Here is a 25,468-nt window from a genome sequence, read left to right on the forward strand (position 1 = left end):
TTCCTGGTTCCTGATTTAAGCTGCGAGCAGGAAGCAGCTTCTGATGTTTCTTGTACCAAACAGGAGCCTTGTTAGAAGCTCTCCTCGCTCGTCTGTCATCATCCCTTCATCACAGGAGGCATGCATGAATGCAGAAGGACAGATTCAGGAGTCCAGGACGTCCAAGTGTCTCAAAGAATAGGGAAGTCATGAAACAGAGTTATCATAAGAACTTCATTCATTAGCATTTCATCTTTTTAACAACATAGCTTCATTATACATTCTGATAAACAAACATCCTGTGCCTTGATAGGCTGTACAATACACATTTCTTACTGGCCACATAACAAATGCAAATGTACCAATTCAAGACAACACATGTATCCCCGTGGCTCCCTTTTGGCCCACGATGGTTCCCGACCTTACCCTGTGGCCGACAGCATTGTAACCAAAGTCCTGCTCTTTGTGGGGCATATGCTTTACAATCCACTCCTCCAGTCACGTCAACCCTCATATTCCTGGAGGAACACGCTGAGAAGGTGACTCTAGCCTTTTAATACACCTTAAACCTAAACTAGATTTAAACTCATTTGAAAGCCTGGATCTCGGTCCTTCACACTTGGAAGACGATACAGTCGGTTCCTTTTGTTGTGGTGTACAGGGCCCCAGGTCCTTTGTTCAGAATTCAATGCCGATGACGACAGCCTTGAAACGGTGTTTATCTCATTGTTCAATTGGTTTCTGTCAGAGTGTACAGAAACCCACTCATTGTTTGACCTGGTTCTGGTATATGGCATTGGCATAGAACATATAACATTCTGTAGACATGTTTAAAGAGGTGATTCCTTCTATTTTAAGTTCAGTATACTCTGTCTCAAGATATCAGAGGATTCCTCTGAGAACTTTAGTCTGTCCCAAACAATGCGAAAACTTGAACAGTTGGCATTCCGCCAAATTAAAAGAATGTAGGCTAGTTTATCAAGACAGCCTTAAAACATAGAAGGCTCGCTGTAACGCAGGAGCATCTTGTTACTCATTATTAATGGAGGAAAATAGCACTGTAGCCAGAGTGTATTCCTGTGGACCTCAGTAGTAAGATTCTGACCGTTAGAGGGAAGATTGATGGGCTCCTGCCTTCAACCAGCTGACCTGTCCTCCGATGTAATGAATCCTACTCTCGGCCCAGAGGTGTGTGGCTAACTACAGACCTATCTGGTCTCTAAGATCCATGAGAAAGCACTCACGAATCAGTGGTGTAACTTTCTACATATGAATGGTTTGTTTGAGGATCAGAGCACTGGTGAAAATGACGAATTACCTCCTACTTGCATCTGATAAAGGAGTTGTTTCTGTTCTTGTCTTGGACCTTAGGGCTATGTTGACGCTATTGATCATGGCATCCTGTGTCACTTGATTTGTAATAAAGGAACCACACTAAGCTGGTTGATGTTGTATTTGTGGGATCGATCCCAGTTTACATCGAAACCTCGATGACCACCAATGTTGTTCACCGAGTCCTGTGCTTGGACCGATTGTTATATGCTTCCTTTAGGTAATAAAATCAGTGCATATACTTTCATTGGTATGAAGACGATACCCAATTGTATTTGTTGATCAAGCTAGACGATACCGGCCTGCTTGTCAGACTTCAAGAGTCTTATACACATGAAATCCAATGCAGTCTGTCCATCCGAGGGGGGATCCCTCCTCTGGCGTTGTTCCTGTGCCCATGTGACGGTTCTGGGACAGAGGATATTGCACGTGTACAGACTGTAAAACCTTCTCAGACATATTTGTAATTTGTGATGTTGGGTTATAAAAGAAATGAACCATGGCCGGCTTGTGTCTCCTACAAGTAAGGGTAACCCGAGTCCTGTGACAAAGATAACTGCACATTGCCCCCTGTTCCAGGAAAGCTCTGTGGTGTCTTAAACCAGAATAAAGCTTCATGTTCTAAAGTATGTTTCCATGGTAAGAGCTGCAAACCACTGGCCTGTTGCATAATGTTAAATAGAACACAGATGTTCTGTGTTACGGGAGCTTTGGCTGTCATGCACTTCCTGTGATACAGATAGAGAGAGGAACACTGTGTTCTGAGCCAGTGTCACTACCCTCCACCCATCTACAACATCAGCTGTTTCTGGGCTGCATCTTCTTCAACCAACCCATTCAAAGAGAGTTTATACTTGTCTGTAAAGAAAGTCCCCATCCGTTAAGTTGCTCTTGGAAGAGTTTAATAAAAGGACACTGAAATAGACAGGCAGAATAAACGTTGGATTGCAGCAGCTGGAGTCAGACACAGTCCACCACGTCTTGAGCTTGATTCCAGTCATGCCAAACAGTTTGAATCCAATCCCCAGTGCACAGGTTGTGTTCTGGTTCTGGTTGATTTGTGAGTCAGCCTCAGGCTCCTCATGTCCACCTTTATTATTGGTACAGAGGTATGTAGTGAGGGGACCTAACCGCTGTGCACAGCTGGAGGCTCAGCCCCCCTCCCCCGCCCTGATGTCAGCGCCCCCCGCTCTGAACACTGGTAGTCTGTCGCTGCGTATTCCCCTCGGCTCGGCCTCCATACAGAGCTGCGATTCTGCACGTCTACGATGCAGCACAACAGCTACCTTCTTTTCCTCATGCGGGTCTCCACGCGGCCCAGCTCCTCGTAGGACTGGTAGAAGACCTCCAGCTCGTGGCAGCCCCAGCCCCTCCAGACACACAGGCACCACTCCATGTTTTCCTTCTGAAAGCCACATACAACTGTGTCCTTTGCCACCAGTGCGGCCTCCTCCAGGATCCTGAGGGGAGGACATAGGAGAGAAGTGAGGGTCGCTGCACACAGATCGATTTACGGGGGAAAGAGGGATGCAATGCGGGGAGGGAGCTAAAGTTGACGCCCTGTAATTAGCTGCTCCGAGAAGCTAGCAGGCAATCCCAGGAAGAGGTTCCCTGCAAAGCCACTGAGCATACTGAAAGTACTGTTAGCACTCCAGTTGATATTTGTCTTGTTCTTGTAAAGAACGAGATTAATCCTGCTCAAAGATGTCACCGTCCTGGAGAAAAAAAAATCTGAAATGGATCCAAGAGGAGTGTTGAAACTTTCTCTAATTCTGGGAAGGAGAAGAGCTGCTGGGTGTGTCCCGTAGCACACAGAAGGACCCTGAATTATTGTCTTTCATCTTCCTGAGGTGTATCATTATGGTCCAGTGATGCTTGCTCCTATTCTGTGATATACAGCCGCCGGGTTACAGGAACAGGTGGGGCGGTGACACATCACTAATAACTCGTCCAATGAGATGATGGAACAACACAACAGCAGCTATGTGATGAAAATGAACCTGACAACCCCTCCCTCGACCCAAGTCATGACCCCTCAATGTGCCTCTATGCTACAGGTGCACCAAGTAATAACTGCTTATTAAGGGCCTTGTTTTGGGTGGCCTTTTTATTGCCTGTTGCTAAAAAGCCAGGCCCTGCTGTGGAAACTCACACAGGAGTCCTTTCTGCAAAGGACCAGCTGCTGCCTTCTTTACTGAAATAATTACAGACTCTGCAGCTGAGCACCATAAGTACATGATGAAGGATGTTGCTGAGCTTCATTAAAGCTGCATCAGTGAATTCATGCAGAGCTCTGAAAAAAATGTGCTTCATGCAGCTGGAAGAGAAATCTATTCAGAAATGACAGTTTCAAATGAAGAAAAAGGACGAGGCTTATTTAACAGTAAATTAAAGTTATGTATAATAAGTCAATGCATTATTGATTTAACCAAGTCTTAAAACCAATAATTAGATAACCTGTTCAATGCGTTTTCTTTGCATTGTGAGAAGGAGAGCTGTAAATGGACATCCTTAGATGCTTTTACTGCCATTTATTTTCACATCACCATACAGTGTGTTACAGAGTGTTACAGCCTTGTTCATAAGTCAAACTCTGTCTTATCGATGTGTGTTTGAGACATTTCCACTTCTGGCATTCAACAGGCTTCCTTTCTGCAGTGGTCTTGTGGGTCACAGGTTGAGAGCCTGGTTCAGAGGGTGCAGCAAACTCTTTTTTTCACTTAATACTAACAGTATATTTTTAGAGCAGTATTAACTCAACGTAAGCACTGCAGCTGGTTGCTGTTGGCTTCCTGTCTGTGACGTGTCATAGACTGTGAGGCTGTGTCCCTCCTGCTTCATTACCAACACGCTGCCTGCTCCATGTTGGTATAGTTGTCTTTAAGTGTCAACTACTACATGTCTTTGGAATGAATGTCGCTAAATAAACATTGAATACTCCCATAGCTCACATCATGGTGTCAAAATGTGCAGGGAAAATTAACTAACAGACACATTTTTGCACAGCTTTAAATCCCACATTATGTTTTGTGGAGACTTGAGAGCTCTAAACAGGAAGTGAGCTCACCCCAAAGACGAACATCCAGGTGGACTGAGAACAGCAGTGACACGCCCCATCAGCTGATCACCATGCACCTGCATTTCAACGACCATGACGTCGCCTCCGCGCCTGCCAAACAACCACACACACATAAATATCACGTGCGTACACTGAATATAGTGAAGTGCCACCTGATTCAAATGGTGTTTACTAGAAACACAGTGCAAGTAAGTCCCACCCACAACGGAGGAGAAATAACATGGTGTTATCGTTGGAAGAATCAGCCTCCTTGTCATTGCATTACATGACACTTTTATTCAAAGCAACTTACATTGCATTTTAACTGGGGAGCAATTAGCGGTTAAGAGTCTTGCTCAGGGACATTTCAATGTGGCACATGGAGCCACCGGGATTCAAACCACCAACCTTGCGGCTCCCAGCCACCATTTCCCTTTGTCACTGTCATCTGCTATCACACTACAGAAGTCGAAAAGCTTTCTGATGAGCTGCATCACAAGGAACAAAGAAACATGCATGTGACATCCCCGAATTACTAACATTAGGAGGGACTAGTATAGATAAAGCATTTTCACAGCCTTTGGTTGCATATCAGGCTCAGGAGGACATGTTGCACACTATCTCTATCACTACTAAAATACAACGTTTACAGGGATGACCAGCTTGGTTCCTATTTAGACTCCTTTGTGCGTTAGGGTACTCAGTACCTGGGGATCCACAGTGTTCCTTTCACTGGCAGCAGAGTGAAGGCTTGCAGCTTCCTGGTCTCGGCAGTGTCTAGATCCGACTTAGGCTTGGTGGAAGGCCGCTGGTCCTGGTCCCTGGCCGTCTCCTCTGGGTCTGCAGCCAGAGGCACAGTGCTGCGGCTGACTAATGAGGTGAGACTTGTGGAGCTGGAGCGGTCTGAGCAGATGGATGATATGGAGCAGTAGTCCGTCTGGGAGTCCTGGTGCTGGATGATCTGAGTGCCCGCCCCCTCACTGTAGATCAATGACACTTCTCCACTTGTGCCTTCCAGCTTCTCTTCCTGGTCTTTTGGGTTGGGTTCAGCGGTTGTAGCCATGGTAACTGCTGCAGGACGATGCACAGCGAAGACATCCCGAAGAGGAGTGCTGTCTCCGCAGCTGAAAGCATGCCATGATTCAACACACACCGTTTGGGTTCTGCTCAACTGTACAAGCAGAGGTTAAGAATGCATGTGTCACCTCAAAGAGGTCACTGGGTTACTTTGTGGTTAGCATTAGCTAGCCGGGCAAATATATACATATATGTATAGATCAGCCAAGAGTGCTCTTTTGCTTCAAAGCAATGCAAAGGACAGCTTTCTAGTCTAAGACAAGCATTTGAGGTCTATTTCTTACTGTAAATGAGTCACACAGTCTCATGTTTGCATTTCTGCATTTGAAAGTCATGAGCTAAAACACGATTTACATGGACTGCTCACATTAGCATTTCTTAGATTCTGTAAGGTCAAATTAGCAGCTCCTCTGATCATCATTGATGTTTAAAGGTAGCTCTAGTAAGAGGAACCATTTAGAATGTAAAAACGTATAACATTTACGTATCTTTGGTTTAACGGCCAATAATACTGTATATTTTATTATTGAACAAGGTTGTGCCCGCTCACCAGTACTTGGCACAGAGCTGGTAGGACGCAGCGTGGTAGAGCAGCAGTGTGTTCATGTGGTCGTCCAGAGTCCACACGGCCTCCTCTCCCCACAGACTGAAGCTGGTTGTCATGGATACAATGGAGGAAGGCGGGTTGTAGGGCTCGAGCCTTTGAACCGCCCGAAGACTCACACAGTCAATGACCAGCACGCCGGGACCATTGGAGAACCATAACTGGCAAACACCACAGACGGGGAGGATGGAGAACTCAACATCCATCACGCAGAGATGTAAACAGACGTCACAGGAACTCATGTGCTCACCTGAGAGCCACTGCTGACCAGTGCCATGCTCCTGACTGGGTAGGGTTTCTGCCTGGGATCGGAGTCCTTTAGAGCAAACACCGTCTTGTTGAGGGTGTGTGAGCACAGGTAGGTCTCCCCGTCCAGGGGAATGTCCTCCACTAGGATGTACACCGCCACCAGGCCGTCAGACATCCCCGCAAACACTCTGGCCAGGCTCTTCACAGGTGAGGAACATTTCACTTTGAGTCATCACCCGTTTCCTGTACTGCTGTGACATGTGCCCCTGGCACATTGTAATGTGTACACCTGGATTCTAGGTCAGAGGTCAGAGGGGCATCATGCTGCTGGCTGTTTTATTGCGTGATGAGAACACTGTCATTACTGGTTGTACTAAAGCTGTGACCATCCCATCTGTCTGTGTCTCCTTGTCTTGACTTTAAAGAAGATTAATGTCCGGGAATGCATCAGAGACTGCCGACAGGTTCCTGTCCACTTCCGCTCCCTCTAAAGCCCTTTTCAAACAGCAGTGGGTTGGAAGTAGGGTGAAATGAGGGAAGACGATTTCTAAATGAAAGGTCTGCTCTAGAGCGTGATAATACTTTGATCTCTTAACACAGAATCTTTCTTTCTTGCCTTTCTCTAGTTGGAACTGTAATGTGAAAAGTGTTCATGCAGCTGGCATGAATGAAAAGCACACACGTAGGGGGGTGCTGCTCGGACTATTGATGTGGATGTACCAGTTTAAAAGGTGCTCTGTGCTAAAGGGTGAGAAAACCCCTTTATGATAATCCCAGCAATGCACACAACACAACACAGTTGTGCACATATATTACAGCCCCGATGTGTGTGTGTGTGTGTGTGTGAGCTCACCTGTTCTCTCGCCGGGAAAGGGAACAGGCAGGTGATGATGGCTGGACAGGAGAAGTGTTTCTGGGGTTGACTGAGAGGACACATGTCCTTCAGACTGTAGATGAAAACCTCCTGGTCCTGTCAAAAAAACACACCGAGATGTTTCACCTTGAACGACTAGAAGAGTCCTTTAACCCAAAGCTGCTCTAAGTAGGACGGCAGCACAGTGAGACGTGAAGCAATACAAGGGTTTGCATGGAAAGGGTGGATGTGGTTTCATGTGGGGTGTACCTCAGTGGCCATCCACAGAATGTTACCCATCTTCATCTGACAGCTGATCCTGCTTCCAGCACAGGACATCCTCTTCACCTCCACCTGGCCCTCCTCCACATTCACCACACTGTAGTTCCTACGCCACCACAGAAAACACCTTCACCTCAACATATTGTGGGAATAGCTTTCCCCTTCTCTTATGTCAGGGGTGTCTCAAGGAGAACTAGGATCATCATGTTTGATGAATGGGCCGGCACATAAAGCATCAGACAAAAAAAGTTCATTCATTCATTTAGATGCATAATTCAATACAGTTTGATTACTGTTTACTGTTGTGCTGATGATCTTTGCTTTATATGACAGTTCAAGTTATATGAGATCAAAGATTACTCATGCCCTTTTTAACTACATTACAAACATTTGTTACATTAATTCTCTAAATCTCTTAAACTTCTCCAGTTGATTCAGAATGCTGCAGCACGTGTATTAACAAGAACTAAGAAATGGGATCATATAACTCCTGTATTAACTTCTCTGCACTGGCTTCCTGTTAAATCAAGAATAGAATTTAAGGTACTTCTCCTCACTTACAAGGCACTTGCTGGTCAAGTGCTGTCTTATCTTAAAGAGCTTTTAATAGCATGTTTCCCTGCTAGAGAGCTGCACTCCATAGAGGCTGGTGACTTGTTCCTGGACTCTTAACAAGTAGAATGAGATGGCTCAGGTTTACAGTCATTTACTATAACATACACTTCTAGAATGTTTATGTGAAGACTACCATGCTTAGAAGGATGTAAACAAAAATAAGCAGCGAGTCTTATGAATATTTGGTCAGAAAAAGCACGTTTTTGTCTATTCCAGTGACATTTCTTACATTAATTAAATCAAATTACTGCAAAATATTGCCTTTAATAATCATATTACCACATAATAACAGTATTATATGTTGATTAAATGCTTTTGAAGGGAAAATGTCGGACTAAGAGGACGTTTTGATAGAGCATTAGCAGGCTAAAGAAACACACCTGTTGTCCTTGTCTCCGTCCCAGAACACAGCGCCTTGTCCCTGCAGCTGGGACAGGAAGAGCTGCGAGTGGCTGTCACAGGACAATACATACTTGAGGCAGGGGAAACTGGGCTGCTGCATCTGTCTCACACACTGCATGGCCACCGGCCTCTGAGGCACGCACACACACACACACACACACACACACACACACACACACACACACTTTGTTATTAGCTACGTACAGTAAGGTTAACTACTGTGGAGTACCTGCGCACACTGAGCTCTTGCTCTCCTACCGAAGGAGAACAAGCAGGAAGCCTCACCTTCTCCGGCTTGGTGTCCCAGCATTGGGTCAGCAGGCTGTGCAGGCAGCAGAACTGGACCTCCTGGGGGCTGCCCAGCACCGGCCGGACGCCTTTGGAGAGCTTCTTGGCTATCTGCAGCTGGTGCTGGCCCAGCACTGGCCTCTGTCCGGACAGCAGCTCATACAGCACCATACCGTAGGAGAACATGTCCACCTTTAGGAAGAACAAGGGACATCATGTCATATTTAAGAGGTTATTAACACCTCCAGTTGAATTCAAGTGAGTGCTGGGAATGAAGGTTATGCAACATGACACCGTATAAAACCTGATATTCCACCGCACGTCCAGACGTCATTCGTCATATACCACTTTCTTACATTCCTGTATCAGGAACTGGCCTCAAGAATGCGCCAGAAGCACAATTTGTAACTATAAAATGTTACTCTAGTTCTTTCTTATCTTTATCAGTTACTTTTCAGTCTCTTTAAACTCTTTTGTGACAGTTGAAACAATTGGAACCAGTTTATTTCGTGTCTGTCTTGGATTTAAATGAAGTGGGATATACACCAGTAAGGCTATTTCTAGATGCGTGTTGTCTGACTGGAGCCTGGGGGCTTCGAGGAGAGCCTCTCATGTTTTGTACATTACTAAATTAAAGTAATGGACCAAATCTCTGTTGAGTTTATTCATGACATATTCACTAAAAAATGCAACACCGCTTTGCACCGGAACAGGAGGCCATAATGGGTCGGGTTTCCATCACTGCTTATCAGAGCTGTTATGTGTCCACGCAACGCATCGTGATTGGGAACTTTCCCACTGAAGTCAGAGGCCAGATGTGAGTGGGTGTCTGTGTCCAATGGGAAATGGACTTAATATACTCTGGAATCACAGGGCCCCAGGTCCCCCTTGTTTACAATTTACCCCTGCAATGACTTCCTGTCTAGATGGTCACAGAGAGTGGTTGAACTTCGCAGAATAACTGCAGAGGCAAACCGTTGTTCAGGGCCAAAAGCACCCAACTACTTCAGTGTTGACATCACTTGGTAGAGATGTGTTCACCCCCCTCAGACTTGTTCCCATGTTGTAGTGGAACTCAAACAGACTTAAGTTGGCTATTCTGTTGTCTCTAATGTCTTTTTTCTTTTCTGTTTAATATTTATTTGTATATCTGAGAGCAATGTGTAAATTCCATGCATGTGCAATCACACATGGCCAATGAAGCCGATTCTGATCCTGATTCCGATTTTCTTCAGGGATTGCTCTGTATTTGGCTCAATTCTGACTAGTTTTGCAGCTGCTGAAGTGAAGCAGCCCCACAGAGTGATGCTACCACCACCATGTTTCCCTGTTGGGATGGTGCTCAGTGCGATGGCCAGTGTTGGGTTTCCACCACACACAAGTGATGGACTGAGGGGGGATGGAACTAATACTAATTTATTTACTAATCTCTGTCTACTGTAGTTTCTTCATAATCTCTTTGTTCAGTCCTTTAAAAAAAGAGTGTGCTGGCTTTGTGTGTATTTTGTGTGCCATCTTTGGAAGAACAGGTTCCTTGGCCATCAATACAGGTCTCCTCCTCCTCTCCCTGTGCACCAGCCACCAGGCGGGGCAGCTTCGTAACGTTGCATCCATTGGAGATCGGCCTGCTTACAGGGGTGAGATGAGACTATATGGGGACCTGTTGACCCCAGGTCCTCCCATTGGCAGGTCCCTGACCCCCACTGACACGGATCCTCACCCTGGTCACAACTGAGATGGTGTGTGGACATTTAAGCCTTTGTACATCCCCCAGTCAATATTTGGTCCATTCCTGCACACAACTGTAAAGTACTTCCAATAAAAACTGAATTTATATTAACACATTGCTTTAACACTTAACTGTTTACTGAATCTTTGGGGCACGCACAGGCTGGGTAATGACGCTGTGAGTCTGTGGCTCAGGGTTAGGGTTAGGATCAGGTGGTTCTGTGTGTGAATGATGATTTAGAGGTAAACACAGGTTAGAACAGCTTTCCAGTTGTGTTACTGTATATTGTCCAGATGCTTAATAGACAAATACGTGTTTGTTTTCTTGCCCGACACGCGCCAACACGGTTACAGCCATGTAGCTGCTTTTCATTTATTTTCCCATTACACTCTTTCTTTCCCAGTGGCTCCATCCTTTGTTCACTCTCCAGCCTAGTCTGCATAATGTTAGAATGGTTAAGCCTAATAAAAAAGGGAGATTAAGGGAAAGGAGAGAAGGAAATGAGTGTGTCAGCACATTCCATGAGCTTTTTTCTGCTCTTTGAAGGTTTCCTCTAGACAGTCAGGCTCAGTAAAGCAGTAAGCTCTAGTGGCTTCCTTACTTCAATTACAGTACTATCATCATAATTATCAACATTATTTTATAACTAGCTATAATAATCCAGTTTTGGTCGTAATTTGAATTTGGAATGAAAGGATGAAAAATTGGAGGGGAAATGAAGACGTTCCCCTCTGGCCTACTGTAAATTAAACTCATTTCTACACACAGGCCTTTATGTGATGTTGACAAATTACTGCTTGATCTGATTATTGTTTATTATTTCTTTTGTTCTTATTGTATTAATGAGTTTTATTGTCTACTGTACTGTTTTATCAAAGTTGCAATCCCCCGGTGATTCCTCACACTCTCGTTGGTATTTTTGATCCACAGCTGGACGCGGGGGGGCATCGGGAGCTGGCTCCGCCATTCTTTCAAATCGACACTCCACCAAGAGACCCACCCTCCACTGACTCTGAATGGTTGGTTTCAGGATCACGGCCAATCAAACCAACAATGGCAGTGAGTATTTCCCAATCAGGGGCAGAATAGGGGGAATTTGGGGGAGTTTATTTGCATCAGATGCTGCATTGAAACCCCGTCCCGTATTGATTCAAATCAGGACACACTATTTTATTCTCAAAGACGGGACAATTCCGAATTTTGAGGGACGGGTGGCAACCAGTCATCGCATACCGGAAGTTAACAAAGTTAACTGCGTAAAAATCTTTTATTGCTTTAATCTCACACAATAATCTCATAGATTAACTTGTTAACTCTGACAGCCCTAAATATTGTCATTATTATTACAGCCATGTAATCAACACCATGACTGGCTGCATTTTACATGGATGTCGACAGAGAGGGCTGAGGTGCTCACATCTAGGCATTTCTAGTAGATTTAATGGTAATCGGTTTTACTTGAATTCCAAAAGTATACACTCACACGCACCTAAAGGATTATTAGGAACACCATACTAATACTGTGTTTGATCCCCTTTTGCCTTCAGAACTGCCTTAATTCTACATGACATTGATTCAAAAAGGTGCTGAAAGCATTCTTTAGAAATGTTGGCCCATATTGATAGGATAGCATTTTGCAGTTGATGGAGATTTGTGGGATGCACATCCAGGGCACGAAGCTCCCGTTCCACCACATCCCAAAGATGCTCTATTGGGTTGAGATCTGGTGACTGTGGGGGCCATTTTACTACAGTGAACTCATTGTCATGTCATTGTCATGAAACCAATTTGAAATGATTCAAGCTTTGTGACATGGTGCATTATCCTACTGGAAGTAGCCATCAGAGGATGGGTACATGGTGGCCATAAAGGGATGGACAAGGTCAGAAACAATGCTCAGGTAGGCCGTGGCATTTAAACGATGCCCAATTGGAACTAAGGGGCCTAAAGTGTGCCTAGAAAACGTCCCCCACAGCATTACACCACCACCAGCAGCCTGCACAGTGGTAACAAGGCATGATGGATCCATGTTCTCATTCTGTTTACACCAAATTCTGACTCTATCATCTGAATGTCTCAACAGAAATCCAGACTCATCAGACCATGCAACATTTTTTCCAGTCTTCAACTGTCCAACTTTGGTGACCTCTTGCAAATTGTAGCCTCTTTTTCCTATTTGTAGTGGAGATGAGTGGTACCCGGTGGGGTCTTCTGCTGTTGTAGCCCATCCGCCTCAAGGTTAGTGGATGTTTTTCCCTTTTTCACACCATTCTTTGTAAACCCTAGAAATGGTTGTGCGTGAAAATCCCAGTAACTGAGCAGATTGTGAAATACTCAGACTGGCCCGTCTGGCACCAACAACCATACCACGCTCAAAATACCTTTCTTTCCCATTCTGACATTCAGTTTGGAGTTCAGGAGATTGTCTTGACCAGGACCACACCCCTAAATGCATTGAATCAACTGCCATGTGTTTGGTTGATTAGATAATTGCATTAATGAGAAATTACCAATATAGGTGAGTGTATATAACATAACATATATAACAGCCTGCCTGAGAAAAAATATCATGTTTCATTTACTATTCAAAAAATAAATTAGCTGTGTAAATGGGACGAGCAGATCTTAAAAAGGTCAGGGGGGCTCAGTACCTTCTCATCATACACGATGCCTGGTCGGATCTCAGGAGCCTGGTAACCCGGTGTGCCCTCCACCCCTAGCGCCCCCTCATGGAAGGTTTGTCGGGAAATGCCATAGTCGGACAGTTTAATGTTAAGTGCATCCTGCACCTGGAAAACAATAACAGAATTGAGTGGACAGGTAAAATAATGCACGTCTCCATCATCATTAGATTGTGAAACCGCAGGAAGTAAGTTGGACTGTTATATGTTGATGTTATTTCATAAAGACATTAGAATTCTGTCTTATGGCACCACACAGACCTCCAGAGACCACACCAGGATGTTGTCAGATTTGAGGTCACAGAAGATGATGCTCTTCCTGTGAAGGTACGCCAGTCCTGTTGCGATCTGATAGGCTACTTTATAGGTTAGCATGTGACCAAGGGGCATGTACCCGGCTCCTACCATGAGAAAACATAGACACAGTCTTTAGGACCAACTTGAGGGCCAAAGTGAATGCATGCAGCAATCTCTACGGACCTTTGCGCTTCTCCTCCAGCACGGTGTTAAGGCTGCCCAGGGGGGCCAACTGCAGGGCGAAGCACAGTGGGTGGATGCTGATGCCCACCAGGGGGACGATGCAGGGATGCTGCAGAGAGTGCAACATGCTGGCCTCCTGGCGGAACTCGGAGAAGCTTCGACAGGCATCTGCAGACTGCAGGTGTTTCACCATGGTGTCTGAGGCAAGAAAGAACGGAACAAAAGGCACAGTCGAGTTTGCAAAAGAAAAACTTTCAACTGTGAAACACAGACAGGATGTGTGACATGTCAAATAGCTGATCACTATGGGAAACAGTGTCACTAGATGCAACAGTGAAAACTTCAGGGATGTAAATATTCACAGTTTGACTGAAATTTGATTGGAGTGAAAAGGTAGGACGCCTGTTTTCAGTAGAGTACGGAACAGCCAGGGAGCTGCTGCTTGTTCTAAAGTGCCAAACGTAGCCAAACAGCACATCATCTCATCCTAGTAACTCATTACATGGCTCAGTGTTCACTGGAGGTGGCTCACCTTCTCACTGCTAGTCTTTTCCTTTGTGTAAGGCAGATCAACCTGACTCACTGGCTGGTGAGTACTCTTAATATAGGCGGTGTTGAAAGGTATAGTGGCCATGTGACGCTGGCTGATGTAACAGATGCTTGGTACCTGTGTCGCTGCTCATGGGCTGCTGTCGACACTTCTTGAAGTGGAAGCGCTTAATGGCCACCGGCTGGTTACGATATCGGGCTCTATAGATGATTGTGCCACTGCCACCCTGACCAACGATGTTCTTCTCCTCCTCAGAGTACTCCAGCTGAGCCCTGTCTAAAAACAGCCTAACACACACACACACCCAAACACACAGTCAGTGTCCCTTATTCTAAACTCCACAGGCGGACCCATCATCACAGAGCAACGATTAGACCAGTAACAATAAAACCTCTGAACGCTGAAAATGTTTGTGTAAGCATTAATTAGTTGGATCTCCTAACAAAGTTAGTTCATCTGGACACATTGTGGGTTTTGTTGCAACTTACAACCATCAGCTTTTCCCTACATAAAGCTTCATTGGTGAGGGGTCACACTAAAGTACTTTGGTAATTGCCACAAAACAGCTGTATAGAAAATCTGTCCTTGAAAAACGTCAGTAATGTAATGTAAAGCCAGCATTAGCCAAGTGAAATATAGAAACATCTACTTACACTAGTATCCAGCTGTAAAGCGGACCATGTTAGGAATTGTGTTTATACCAACATTTGTCCTTCATTTTTACAAGCGCCAGTAGACCAGTACTAATATTTGGAGCATCTGTCTGACTCTAGGGGAACTGTGGGTGAGTGAAGAGCTCAGTTGTCCTCCAATCAGAGGCCCTACTGACCCGTGTCTCCATGTGTGCATGTGTCCTTGTGTCCTGGAGCAAGACACTTAACCCCACCATTGCTCCTGTTGCTGAACCAAAGAGTGTGAATGTTTGTTACTGACGCAGGTGGCACTGTGAATCAGTGAATGGGTGAATAGACTCTTTACACAATACACGTACATACACTTTGTCACTTTCTGTTGGCTGGTGCATCTTTATTTCTTAACTTAACTAACCCATAGCTTTAGATTACTAACCCATAGCATATATTTTATTATATTTTTTATCTTATTGCTGCACTACATTGTCTGTTGTCCATTATCATACTGTCTGCTTTCATGCACCAACTGCCAAGTCAAATTCCTATGTCTGACATATTATTGATTCTCAATTTCTGATTCCTGGGTGATGACATGAAGTGTTTAGTGGTTGGAACACCAGAAAAGAGATAAACAGTTGCAGTCTATTTACCATCTACCATCTGCTATAGCATGCTACTACTAGAGATGTACTGTCAACCACACACACACTCATCCTCATTGATCCCCTCAGTAAGTAAGCTGGATGATCCCTGCAATGAGCCTGGTCTCCACCAGTTAAGGACTGACTATATTGACTCAAATGAGCTTTGTCAGGACTCAATCAATGTGCATAAGTGCAAGATGCAAAAATGTCTGAAGAATGAGCTGTTACCCTTCTGTGTATTCAGCAGTATTGATATTAAAAGGGGTCAGGCGTGTGTGTGAAACATACCTGTTGTAATAACCACATGAGGATGTACATTAAACAATGTATTCAATGGTCAGAGGTTACCGTGCTGGGAAGTCGGTCATAAACAGCTCTGGGACCAGCTCCTGCAGGGTGACGGGCTGGTCAGGGTGCTGAGGACAGATGATATGCTCCTTCTCCACTGCAGCCAGCACACAGTCCTCCATGTTAAAGTAATGCACCCCATTTCCACCTGCTCCTTTTTCTCCCACCTGGTGCTGGGGTCGGCCCAGTGAGGCACAGAGTGGACACGGGGCGTACTGCTCCATGAGGAGGCTGCCATCGCTCTCACTGGCAGTCAGAGCTACGAGGGAGGACACGTAGATACATGACGTCTTCTGGAGGGCTGAACACCTTCATGCATATGGTCCACACAGCCAGAAGAACCATGGAACTTTGGAACCATATATCTTTACATATTTAATTGCTGTGTGCTACTATATCAATGCTCTGTATATAGCATATTACTCTTGTGAATGATCAAATAAGATTGCAACAAAACTGTCTTAAGCTGATGTGTCCTTATTTATTTCAAAGGAATTGAGAGATGCTGAGAGAGCAGTGCACTGACCAGGGAACCACTGCTCAATCAGAGAATTCACGTTGTCTGTGATGAAGGCCATGGCAGAGAAGTCTCTCATCTCTGATTGGCAGATAATCTTTATGCCTCCACTTTTCTTCCTCCTCCAGTTGATATCGGACGACTCCACGCTGCAGAAACACAAACACGTGTCACTGAACCTTCATCTGCTTCCCCCCCCCCCCCATGGAGTACAAAGAACAGACATTTGATGCAGTTACACCTTCATGTTCCCTTCACTGGTGTCAGTTGTATTGTTATCCTATCCTGTGTATGCTCTCATTACAATAACACAATCATGTCATTGGAACATCATTTGATTCTTAACATTGAAACTGTTATTAAGTACGTTAAACCTTCAGCTTTACACCCAGTAAAACGTGGTGGTGAATATTGAGATGCATATTCTGAACAAACATGGCTTGTTCTCATTGTAAAAACACTGTATTCTGTGAGAAATCAGCTGTGATGTCCCTTGTGGAAGTTGGCTGAGGATAGCTCTGACCCTTACATTCTTCATTGCATTACTCTCTACACCTTCCAGTCCACGCTCTGACCTGAGGTAACCTCCATCAAAAGTGACCAGCAGCCCCTCCTTCCAGTATATGGTCTGGCTGCGTCGGACTCTGAAGGTGCTGCAGCGGCTCCTCTGCTGGGTTCCAGCGAAGCTGTAGATCACTGAGTTCCTGCTGCGTTGGTTTCTTTTGGGCTCAAATGACTGCACAAACACAACATTTCAGCTAAAGAGAGTAAAAAGCGGAGCGTGTGAATGATGAGACTCTGGAACTCTGGTTTTAGTACCTGCAGGTCCATCTCTGTGAGACCGATGAGCATCCTGGCAATTAAGCGCTCCCAAAATCCAGCAGGAACAAAACTCATCTGGACAAGACGCTGCAGGGTGTTGTCGGCCTGCTGACGGAAGCCATGGATGTCCATGGCTGGCTTGGGGGGAAGGAGGTGGGGCAGCAAATAGCTGTGCCAAGAGGAATGAACAAAGTACGAGTTTGAAACTACATTTTAAAGAACCTTTAGGCGTGCCATGCTACTTAGCATCAGCGCCAATTTGTAAAAAGACATCAGTTTACCTGCTACTGGCCACAGGAAGAGCGATCTCAAACTTGGCCAGAAACTGGAAATACTGTTCTTCTGTCTGCGGGGTGAAGCCTGTTCCTACCAGCAGCATCTGCACAACAAACATGATATGAAAATGATCTCAGTCTCATCAACATGTCTGTTCTATTTTGCAGGTCTTTCTCACCCTCAGGTCTTCTGCACGGATCACTCCATTCCTGGCGACAGAGCGAGAGGATTTGAGGTGCATGATCCTCCCCAGACACTCGGACAGCCACACAGGACACAGGAAGTAGAGGGTACAAAGGCCATGGCTAGTGTCTGGGAAGTGCATCAGGGTTCCCGTCTCCATCAGGAAGCTGATGGCTGGAGGTAGAGTCAGAAGACAAGAGTCCATGGCACTTTGTTCCCTCATGAAAAATGATATGCCCCTTTCCTGGTTTCTTATATTTATCACACTTAAAAAAATATATACAGTTGTGGTAAAAAGTTTACATACACTTGTAAAGAACATAATGTCATGGCTCTCTTGAGTTTCCCGTTGTTACGGTTTGGGTCCTCTTCATGTCTTATTTTGTAGTTTTCATGTCTCTTGTGTCCCTGGGTAACTTCACTTCCTGCCTTGTCCTGTGATTGCCTGATTGTTTCCACCTGTGTCCAATCACCTGCACCTCCCTTGTGTATTTAAGCCCCGTGTGCCTGTTGTCCCTTGTCGCGTCATTGTCTTTGTCAGTCGTCGTTGGAGCACGCCTCTGTTCCTGTTCCTGTTCCCGTTGTGTTTAATAAAGAACACTTTCTGTAAGAATCCTGCGCCTGGGTCCTACTTCCTGTTCCGCCTGCACCAGCGAACCACAGCCTGACAGAATGACGCGACCACCGAGGGACTCAGCAGGGTTCGACGTTAAAGATCCGTTTTGGGAAGTCCTCAGCGCACGCTGGAAGCAGGTGCTGGAGCTGGCCGCCCACCTCCAGGCCACGTACGACACCCTCGCCCCAGGACCCCCGTCTCCGCCCGAACCGGCCCCAAGACGCCCGTCCCGGTCCCCAGACGCCAGTCTCCGTCCGTCCTGTCCCTGGCCCCGTCTCCAGCCTCTCGATGTCTGTTTCCGCCCGTCCCGTCTCCAGCCCCGTCCCCACGACCCCGGATCGTGCCCCCTCCCTCCCGTCCCTTGATCCTCTCCCCCCCCACCCCTGGGGGCCGTCTGGGATCCGGCCCTTGAGGGGGGGGTGGGGTCAGGGGTTGGGCCGGCGCCCCCCTGCCACGACGCCGCCGCAGCCGCACAGCTCGGCGCCCACCGCCACGACGACGCCTGAGCCGCACAGCTCGGCGCCCCCCGACTTTGTCAGTCGTCGTTGGAGCACGCCTCTGTTCCTGTTCTGTTTAATAAAGAACACTTTCTGTAAGAATCCTGCGCCTGGGTCCTACTTCCTGTTCCACCTGCACCAGCAAACCACAGCCTGACACCCGTTATTTCTACAAGTCAGATTTTCCCTGATAGAGTGATTGGAACAGGTACTTCTTTGTCCCAAATAACATTCATTAAGTTTGGTTCTTTTATGACTTTATTATGGGTAACAGAAAAAGTGTCCAAATCTGAACTATGAGAAACAAAGTAAATAACACACACGGCCTGGAAAGGGTTGCTAAGCAATTTCTACTTCCAGAGAGCCATTATCCACTTGGAACAGTGGTGAACCTTCCCAGGGGGGCGGCCTTCCAAAATAACAAGTGCATTAGCGACCCATTCTGGAGGTCACAAGAGACCCCAGAAGGACATCTAATGAACTGCTCGCCTCACTTAAGGTCAAGATTCAACAATAAGAAAAAGGTGGGTCAAACATGACATCCATGGGAGAGTGTCTTTTCCCAATATGGGACACAGGTAGCAGCAGGAATCTCTGCCTGTTTAACTGATGTCTCTCATTGGATGAACCTTGACAAGACTGAACATATCTTCCTTCCAGGGAAAGGCTCTCCCACCAACCACCTGACTGATGCCTTTGACAACGCCGTCCTAGTGCCAGGAACCTCGTGAGGCAATAGACAGTCAACTTTCCCTCACTGCCAGCATTACAGCAACAACCCGTTCCTGCAGACACATGCTGCACAAGACGCCACAGCTCCATTGTGGAGAATCATGGAAGCCCAAAGTGTACTTCAGTGGACGGGATCAAGATAGGATCAAATCAAGTGCACATGCACACATAAAGACTATGGATAAGTAAAAGAAACACATTTGAAACGCAGACATGCATTTCTTATGTCTGAACGTTTCGGGCTTCAGAAACAACCCTTGCCATCACTGAATACTTGTGCACTGCTTGCAACACAAGCTGGTTATGAGAATTGTGTAAAAGAAGATAAGGTGTGTCCTGCTAGGGTAGCTAAATGTGTTTTTTGGGGGCAAACCAGCAGTTGGAAGCGTTCGTAATTAATGAAAATACCCTTTTGTAAAAGACAAGGAAGAAAAACAAGTTAAACGACTTTCAAATGCAGATGTTGAAAGCTCCACAGTACCAGTCTGCAGGTCCCCGTAGTCTGTGATGTCACTTCCTGGGCTCTGTTCAATGATCTGATCCAGCTGGACGTCAGTCAAGTATTGAACCTCCCCCTCTGCGTCTCGCCTCTGCTTCTCTGCTATCACCCTTTCCTGAAGTGTCAGATAGCTCTTGGGGATCTGGTGGAGGCGACAACGGAAACATCCGTCACAACAACACAAGGCAGTTGTGGCCCTGGAAGTGACGATAGCAAACACTTTCTTTATGTTCAACATCTCCCAGCCACAAGAAGCCATTGTTAAATACAAATGGCCCATTGTGGAGCCTGACTATGATGGGAGAGTGGATTTGGTGCAGCACACTCTACCCCGAGATGATGCCACAGTTTAGTCTGTGAGAGGAGAGAGCTGCCCTCTGGTTCTGACCCTGCTGCGTGAACAATGTCATCTTCATCATTAGAGGTAATGAGAGGTCTGTATGTTATTTAATACATTATATGTAAACATTGAACATTAACATTAAGTCGTCCTTTAAATGAAACAATCAAACACATTGTGTACCAGCGTCTGTAGTGGCATGTGTGTACTTGGCATGTGTACCAGTGTCTGTAGTAGCACGTGTGTACTTAACATGTGTACCAGCGTCTGTAGCATGTGTGTACCAGCGGTTGTAGTAGCATATGTGTACTTAGTATGTGTACCAGCGTCTGTAGTAGCACGTGTGTACTTGGCATGTGTACCAGCGTCTGTAGTAGCATATGTGTACTTAGTATGTGTACCAGCGTCTGTAGTAGCATGTGTGTACTTAGCATGTGTACCAGCGTCTGTAGTAGCACGTGTGTACTTAGTATGTGTACCAGCGTCTGTAGTAGCACGTGTGTATTTAGTATGTGTACCAGCGTCTGTAGTAGCACGTGTGTATTTAGTATGTGTACCAGCATCTGTGGAGCTTTCTCTCCCAGTCACACGTCTCACTCACCAGTCTGCCCAGCAGCTTACCGCCACAGGCCGTGCTGCTGCGGTCTTTCATAGATAGAACAACCGTGTACATCAGCTTCTTCAGCCCATCCAAGCCCTCCAGGGTCTTACAGGACACTTCACTGAGTACCAACACACACACACACACACACACACACACACACACACACACACACACACACACACACACACACACACACACACACACACACACACACACACACACACACACACACACACACACACACTTGAATAGACCAGACATTTGAACATATTAGTGAGAACTGGCATGCAGATTAAACAAACAATGCAAAGTGCAGCGTGTGCTTACTGAAGGTGTTTCCAGGTGATATCGGGGTAGCCGGTGGCTCGAGCCCCTGAGGGCGATCGGCACAGAGCCAGAACATACGCTCTCAGCGTGGCCAGCCTTTCAGTGCGAAACTTGGCGTCAATGAGGTCCAGATGTGTTCCCACCACCACTACAGCAGAGTTGGGTGCTCGTGCCTACAGGCCACAATACACATGAGCTACGGTCTTTATTGAGAGGGTAACAAAGAAACAACAAGTACGCACAAGGACAGCTTCTTCCTCCTGTGTTCTTCCCCAGCAGATGGTTTGCTTGACTTGTCATCGTATAAAACCAGTATTGAGAAACACGAGTGCTCTCTTACTGATAAACATGTTTCTGCTGTTTTAGCCAGCGTATACAATCGGTATACAGAGAATATTGTTTGAAATTGGTCCTACTTAATATGGGCTTTACATTCCACTATGCTGTTTATTCTACAATGCATGACTGGATAAAAAAAATACAACCTAGCAAAGCTGAACTGTATCTTTATGTATTTAAATGTGGATATTTCACTAACCTTTCATCAATGTAATAAAAGATTGTGTTCCTGTTTGATAGACACAAAGTGAATGAAGGACTGAGGGAAAGAATGACAATGGAGGCAGAGTAGGTTGGAAAGGTTGAGGGGTGGATTTGGCTTCCTGCTAATTTTGATAGACCTTTGTCTTCACTGTCTCACTTGTCTCACTAATTGCAGTAGGTTTCAACACAGTACACATTTCTTGCTTGGCATACCATTTTCATCTTATCAATGTGTCTGTACTCAATGTAGTGTACTAATCTTTATAACCTTTTTCTCTACCCAGTGCCTACCAACAGTTCATTTTTGAGATTTTCATCATGTTTCATATTCTTTACTTTTAAGTGAAAACTCTTTAAAAAGTTACGATAGGAATTCCTCCCCAACCTATAAAATAAAAGGAGATATCAATAATGTAAACCAACCAACACACCAGCAGGAAGAAAAGGGTGGCATTAATGAACGCTTAGTAGTTATTAGACGTCAATGAATTGCTGGAGTGGACTGAAGCAGTGTCAGCATCCCCCACATCCCCATGCCTCCATTTGATAGACTGTGGTTGATTGATGTGATTTTTTCTAACTTGGATCACTCTGGAAACACAAGTACTATCACAGTCATGACCTTCACTTTTGGAACGTTTCCATTTAAGGACAGCTGGAACCAGGTCCTCAAAGTGTGTGTGTGTGAGTAAAAGGATCAACATTTCACCTCGATGTTAAGCAGCCATGTCTGCAGGTTGGCGACACCCTCCTCTCCCAGAGCCAGGTTCCAGATCACCACGTACAGGGCCTTATCAGTGAAGAAGCACTGGTTCACCGTGGACATGCTGGCCTGACCACCGATGTCCCACACGTTGAACGCCACAGAGTCCTTCTGCCGGGAACAAGACCAGCGCTACGTCAACTCTAAGCATGGGGAGCATTTGCCAAAGCTCTCTGTGCACAACTTTTACTGGAACTACTCTGAACTAGTCATTATGAAACTGATGTTGTGGATTCTTCAGATAAAGAGGGGAAGCAACTCGGTTTCTGAGGTGCAGCTGTTTGCAAATATGAATTTTAGAGGTTGCGTGGTGTGGAGCATGAAATGGATGACAAAGCATAACCCACATAGACGAGAGAGACTGTGAATCCAACCCAGGAATGCTCGGAGTTCTACACCCCGCACTGAGCATGTTTGAAATGTTTTCCTCACGCTGTTTTTGCCTGCATTGGGTTTGTCCAGCTCCCAGGTGGAGGTGGAGATGCTGCATTCCGCTGGGTTGAAGGGCGCCACCCTGCCGGTCTGAAGAGCATCCAGAAGCGCCGTCTTCCCCTGTCTCGGGGGACCAATCAGAAGCATCTTCAGCAGCTTAAAAGGCTCTGCCTTTCGAAGCTGTGCCCGGAGGAAAGCCAAAACAGATGTAGCACCTGAAAAACCAGAGAGGTCAATGTTCGCATTATGTGGTGTTGGAAAATATAGAAAGATGTTGCAACACACTGAAAACATATTTCCAGTGGCCATTAATTCAACAAATGTACATATATTTTATTTTTGACATACACAAGTGTCCATTGTGTACTACTTTATGCCTATTGCACATTCTTTACATTCATCTTCATTTACTTGTTAATTCTGTAAAACTGGTTACCCATAGCTTTAAGAGGATTTGTGCCTGGAGGGCATCTTCAAAGACAGTCAGAAGGTACCTTCTTTTCGTACTTCCTGGGGGACATTAGTAATGTTGAGGTCTTCAATGTCCAGTTGCCACAGGTTGGAAAGTTGACTGAGCTCCGCTGGAAGCTCCCGGATTCCAGGATTACTGTTACCACAGCAGGTAAGACACCACGGGTCAATGAAGAACAGAGTAAACACACCTACCATTCAAATGAAATGCTGATCAACGAACATCGAGGAAATCATGGATCTCTCATCATTGCCAATTTTATTGAATGGAACTTTCTAGATGGAGGTGAACTTCACTCCTTTTTGGCAAGCGCAGCGTGCTGTGGACGCAAACCCTCCCAAACAACCGATCATTGGGTGTGAGAGTACATCAGTCTGCTGCTCGTGTCCAACAGCTGCAAACAGCTATAGCAGGTCCAAGACCTCTCACCTAGTGGTTGTCCCTAGCCATTTTACTTTAATAACCATGTATGTACACAATGTACATGTGTATGTATGTTCTTGTTTTTTTGGTCTTTGCAGCTTGTATCCTTATGGTTGAAAGCACTTATTGTAAGTCGCTTTGGATGAAAGCGCCAGCTAAATGGTATGTAATGTAACAATATAATATAATAATACACACACACAGACCTGTGCCCTCTCCCCTCCTGAGGAGATGGATCATCTCCTGATCCATTGATTGAATATTGAAGCTGATCTGACCTGAACTGAAACCGTGACGCGACCCTGGATAAGCGGCTGAAGATGGATGGATAGAAACTGATCTGTTGACCTGTTACAGAGCTCACCGCCCTTCTGTCCACTAAGGCAAACCGTTACTTACGTTTTTCCAACACAATCCCTTTAAGGGTTGATTGCTCTTGTCTCGTGAACACACCTGACTAAACTCTAGAAAGATCACTGAAAGAGACCCGCAGCCTACATACAGATCTAACTATATAACAGCAGTATCTCAGCGGTGCCCCTCTCAGAGCCCAGCTGTCAATGAAAGAGATGAAAAGTACACAGACCAGGTGCAGGTGAATGTTGGATGGAGAGGGACTCACTTGGAGAGGTAGACCTCACCGAGGCTGTGCAGACCACACACTGATTTGGGTACACACTCCAGCTGATTGTCATTCAAGAAAAGCACTTCCAGAGAATCCCGCAGAATGATGGGGAACTCTATGGAACACACTGCCAACAGGGTCACAGCTGGATACAGTTATTACAGTAAATGTGATGTGCTAAACGTTTCCAGAGAAAACGAAAGTAACCAGACTCTTGGCATGATGCAGTTCCTTGGAAAAACCTCGAAGCACTTCATGTAACAGTAATACAAACAAGATACCCTGTTTCTTCAATCAAACTCCATATTATCGTTACATCACAGTCTTGTAAGTTGCTATGTGAACTCTGCAATAACCACATTTCACTTTTCAATTCATTTTTTAAGCAATGCAAAGGGACTTATTTTGCCATGAAGTGAGACAGAGGGGAAGGTCCCAACAAGCTCCATATATCAGACCGTATGGGTTCACAAAGGGTTTGTTTAATGGTCATGTATGTAAAGCAGAACCACCTGGGTCAGGGTCCGGGTCCCTTCTGGTCCATGTATTCAAGAAGGCCAGCCTCCTGGATTTAGTCCCATCCTCTGTTCTTAACACACAAGTTTTAATACAGTAACAATGAATAGAAAAAATATTTTTTCTAAAATTTTAATTACCAGCTTGTTACCCAACAATAAGTAGAATGACAGATGTCTGTAAAAGCTGGCCAACTGACAGAATGTTGTTCACGCATGTAGTTTGCTAATCCGTTCGGTAACAGCTGGAGTATTTATCTACAGAGTGGACCTACTTTCCCAGCTGGTTCCTGGAAAGATCGAGGGTCCTGAGCTGAGAGCACTTCCACTTACTGGGGGCTGGGAGTGTCGCAATGTGATTCCCACACAATCTCAACAAGACCAGAGCCTGATGGGAGCAGGAGGATGACACATACAGAAACACACAGACAGCCGACTCACTGTATCGCTGGCCAGTGATAAGAACATATGCTCTGAGG

General features: G+C 45.6%; 1 protein-coding gene across 4 annotated transcripts in view; it reads right to left on the reverse strand.

Annotated features, from left to right (window-relative positions):
- Window positions 1-1,417: 1,417 nt before the first annotated feature.
- The window catches only part of lrrk1 (leucine-rich repeat kinase 1), a 45,004-nt gene continuing 20,953 nt past the window's right edge, over window positions 1,418-25,468 (reverse strand). For 2 of the 4 annotated variants that reach the window (XM_037484947.2, XM_037484973.2), the window contains 28 exons: window positions 25,265-25,377; window positions 24,987-25,063; window positions 24,472-24,601; window positions 23,449-23,561; window positions 22,955-23,169; window positions 22,469-22,633; window positions 21,217-21,389; window positions 20,887-21,007; window positions 19,928-20,087; window positions 17,597-17,775; window positions 17,424-17,521; window positions 17,140-17,311; window positions 16,896-17,056; window positions 16,330-16,469; window positions 15,804-16,062; window positions 14,297-14,466; window positions 13,630-13,827; window positions 13,411-13,550; window positions 13,120-13,257; window positions 8,737-8,931; window positions 8,430-8,581; window positions 7,423-7,540; window positions 7,153-7,269; window positions 6,301-6,498; window positions 5,997-6,211; window positions 5,077-5,493; window positions 4,379-4,480; window positions 1,418-2,771 (listed from right to left, as the gene is read on the reverse strand). In XM_037484947.2, coding sequence (XP_037340844.2) covers window positions 2,594-2,771; window positions 4,379-4,480; window positions 5,077-5,493; window positions 5,997-6,211; window positions 6,301-6,498; window positions 7,153-7,269; window positions 7,423-7,540; window positions 8,430-8,581; window positions 8,737-8,931; window positions 13,120-13,257; window positions 13,411-13,550; window positions 13,630-13,827; window positions 14,297-14,466; window positions 15,804-16,062; window positions 16,330-16,469; window positions 16,896-17,056; window positions 17,140-17,311; window positions 17,424-17,521; window positions 17,597-17,775; window positions 19,928-20,087; window positions 20,887-21,007; window positions 21,217-21,389; window positions 22,469-22,633; window positions 22,955-23,169; window positions 23,449-23,561; window positions 24,472-24,601; window positions 24,987-25,063; window positions 25,265-25,377 — 4,614 coding nt within the window. In that variant the 3' untranslated portion in view covers window positions 1,418-2,593. Of the gene's footprint in view, window positions 2,772-4,378; window positions 4,481-4,777; window positions 4,858-5,076; window positions 5,494-5,996; window positions 6,212-6,300; window positions 6,499-7,152; window positions 7,270-7,422; window positions 7,541-8,429; window positions 8,582-8,736; window positions 8,932-13,119; window positions 13,258-13,410; window positions 13,551-13,629; window positions 13,828-14,296; window positions 14,467-15,803; window positions 16,063-16,329; window positions 16,470-16,895; window positions 17,057-17,139; window positions 17,312-17,423; window positions 17,522-17,596; window positions 17,776-19,927; window positions 20,088-20,886; window positions 21,008-21,216; window positions 21,390-22,468; window positions 22,634-22,954; window positions 23,170-23,448; window positions 23,562-24,471; window positions 24,602-24,986; window positions 25,064-25,264; window positions 25,378-25,468 lie in introns of all 4 variants that reach the window. The other 2 variants (XR_009956012.1, XM_037484964.2) reach the window with 2 other exon arrangements.

This window comes from Pungitius pungitius, chromosome 4 (assembly GCF_949316345.1).
Source record: "Pungitius pungitius chromosome 4, fPunPun2.1, whole genome shotgun sequence".
NCBI lineage: Eukaryota > Metazoa > Chordata > Actinopteri > Perciformes > Gasterosteidae > Pungitius > Pungitius pungitius.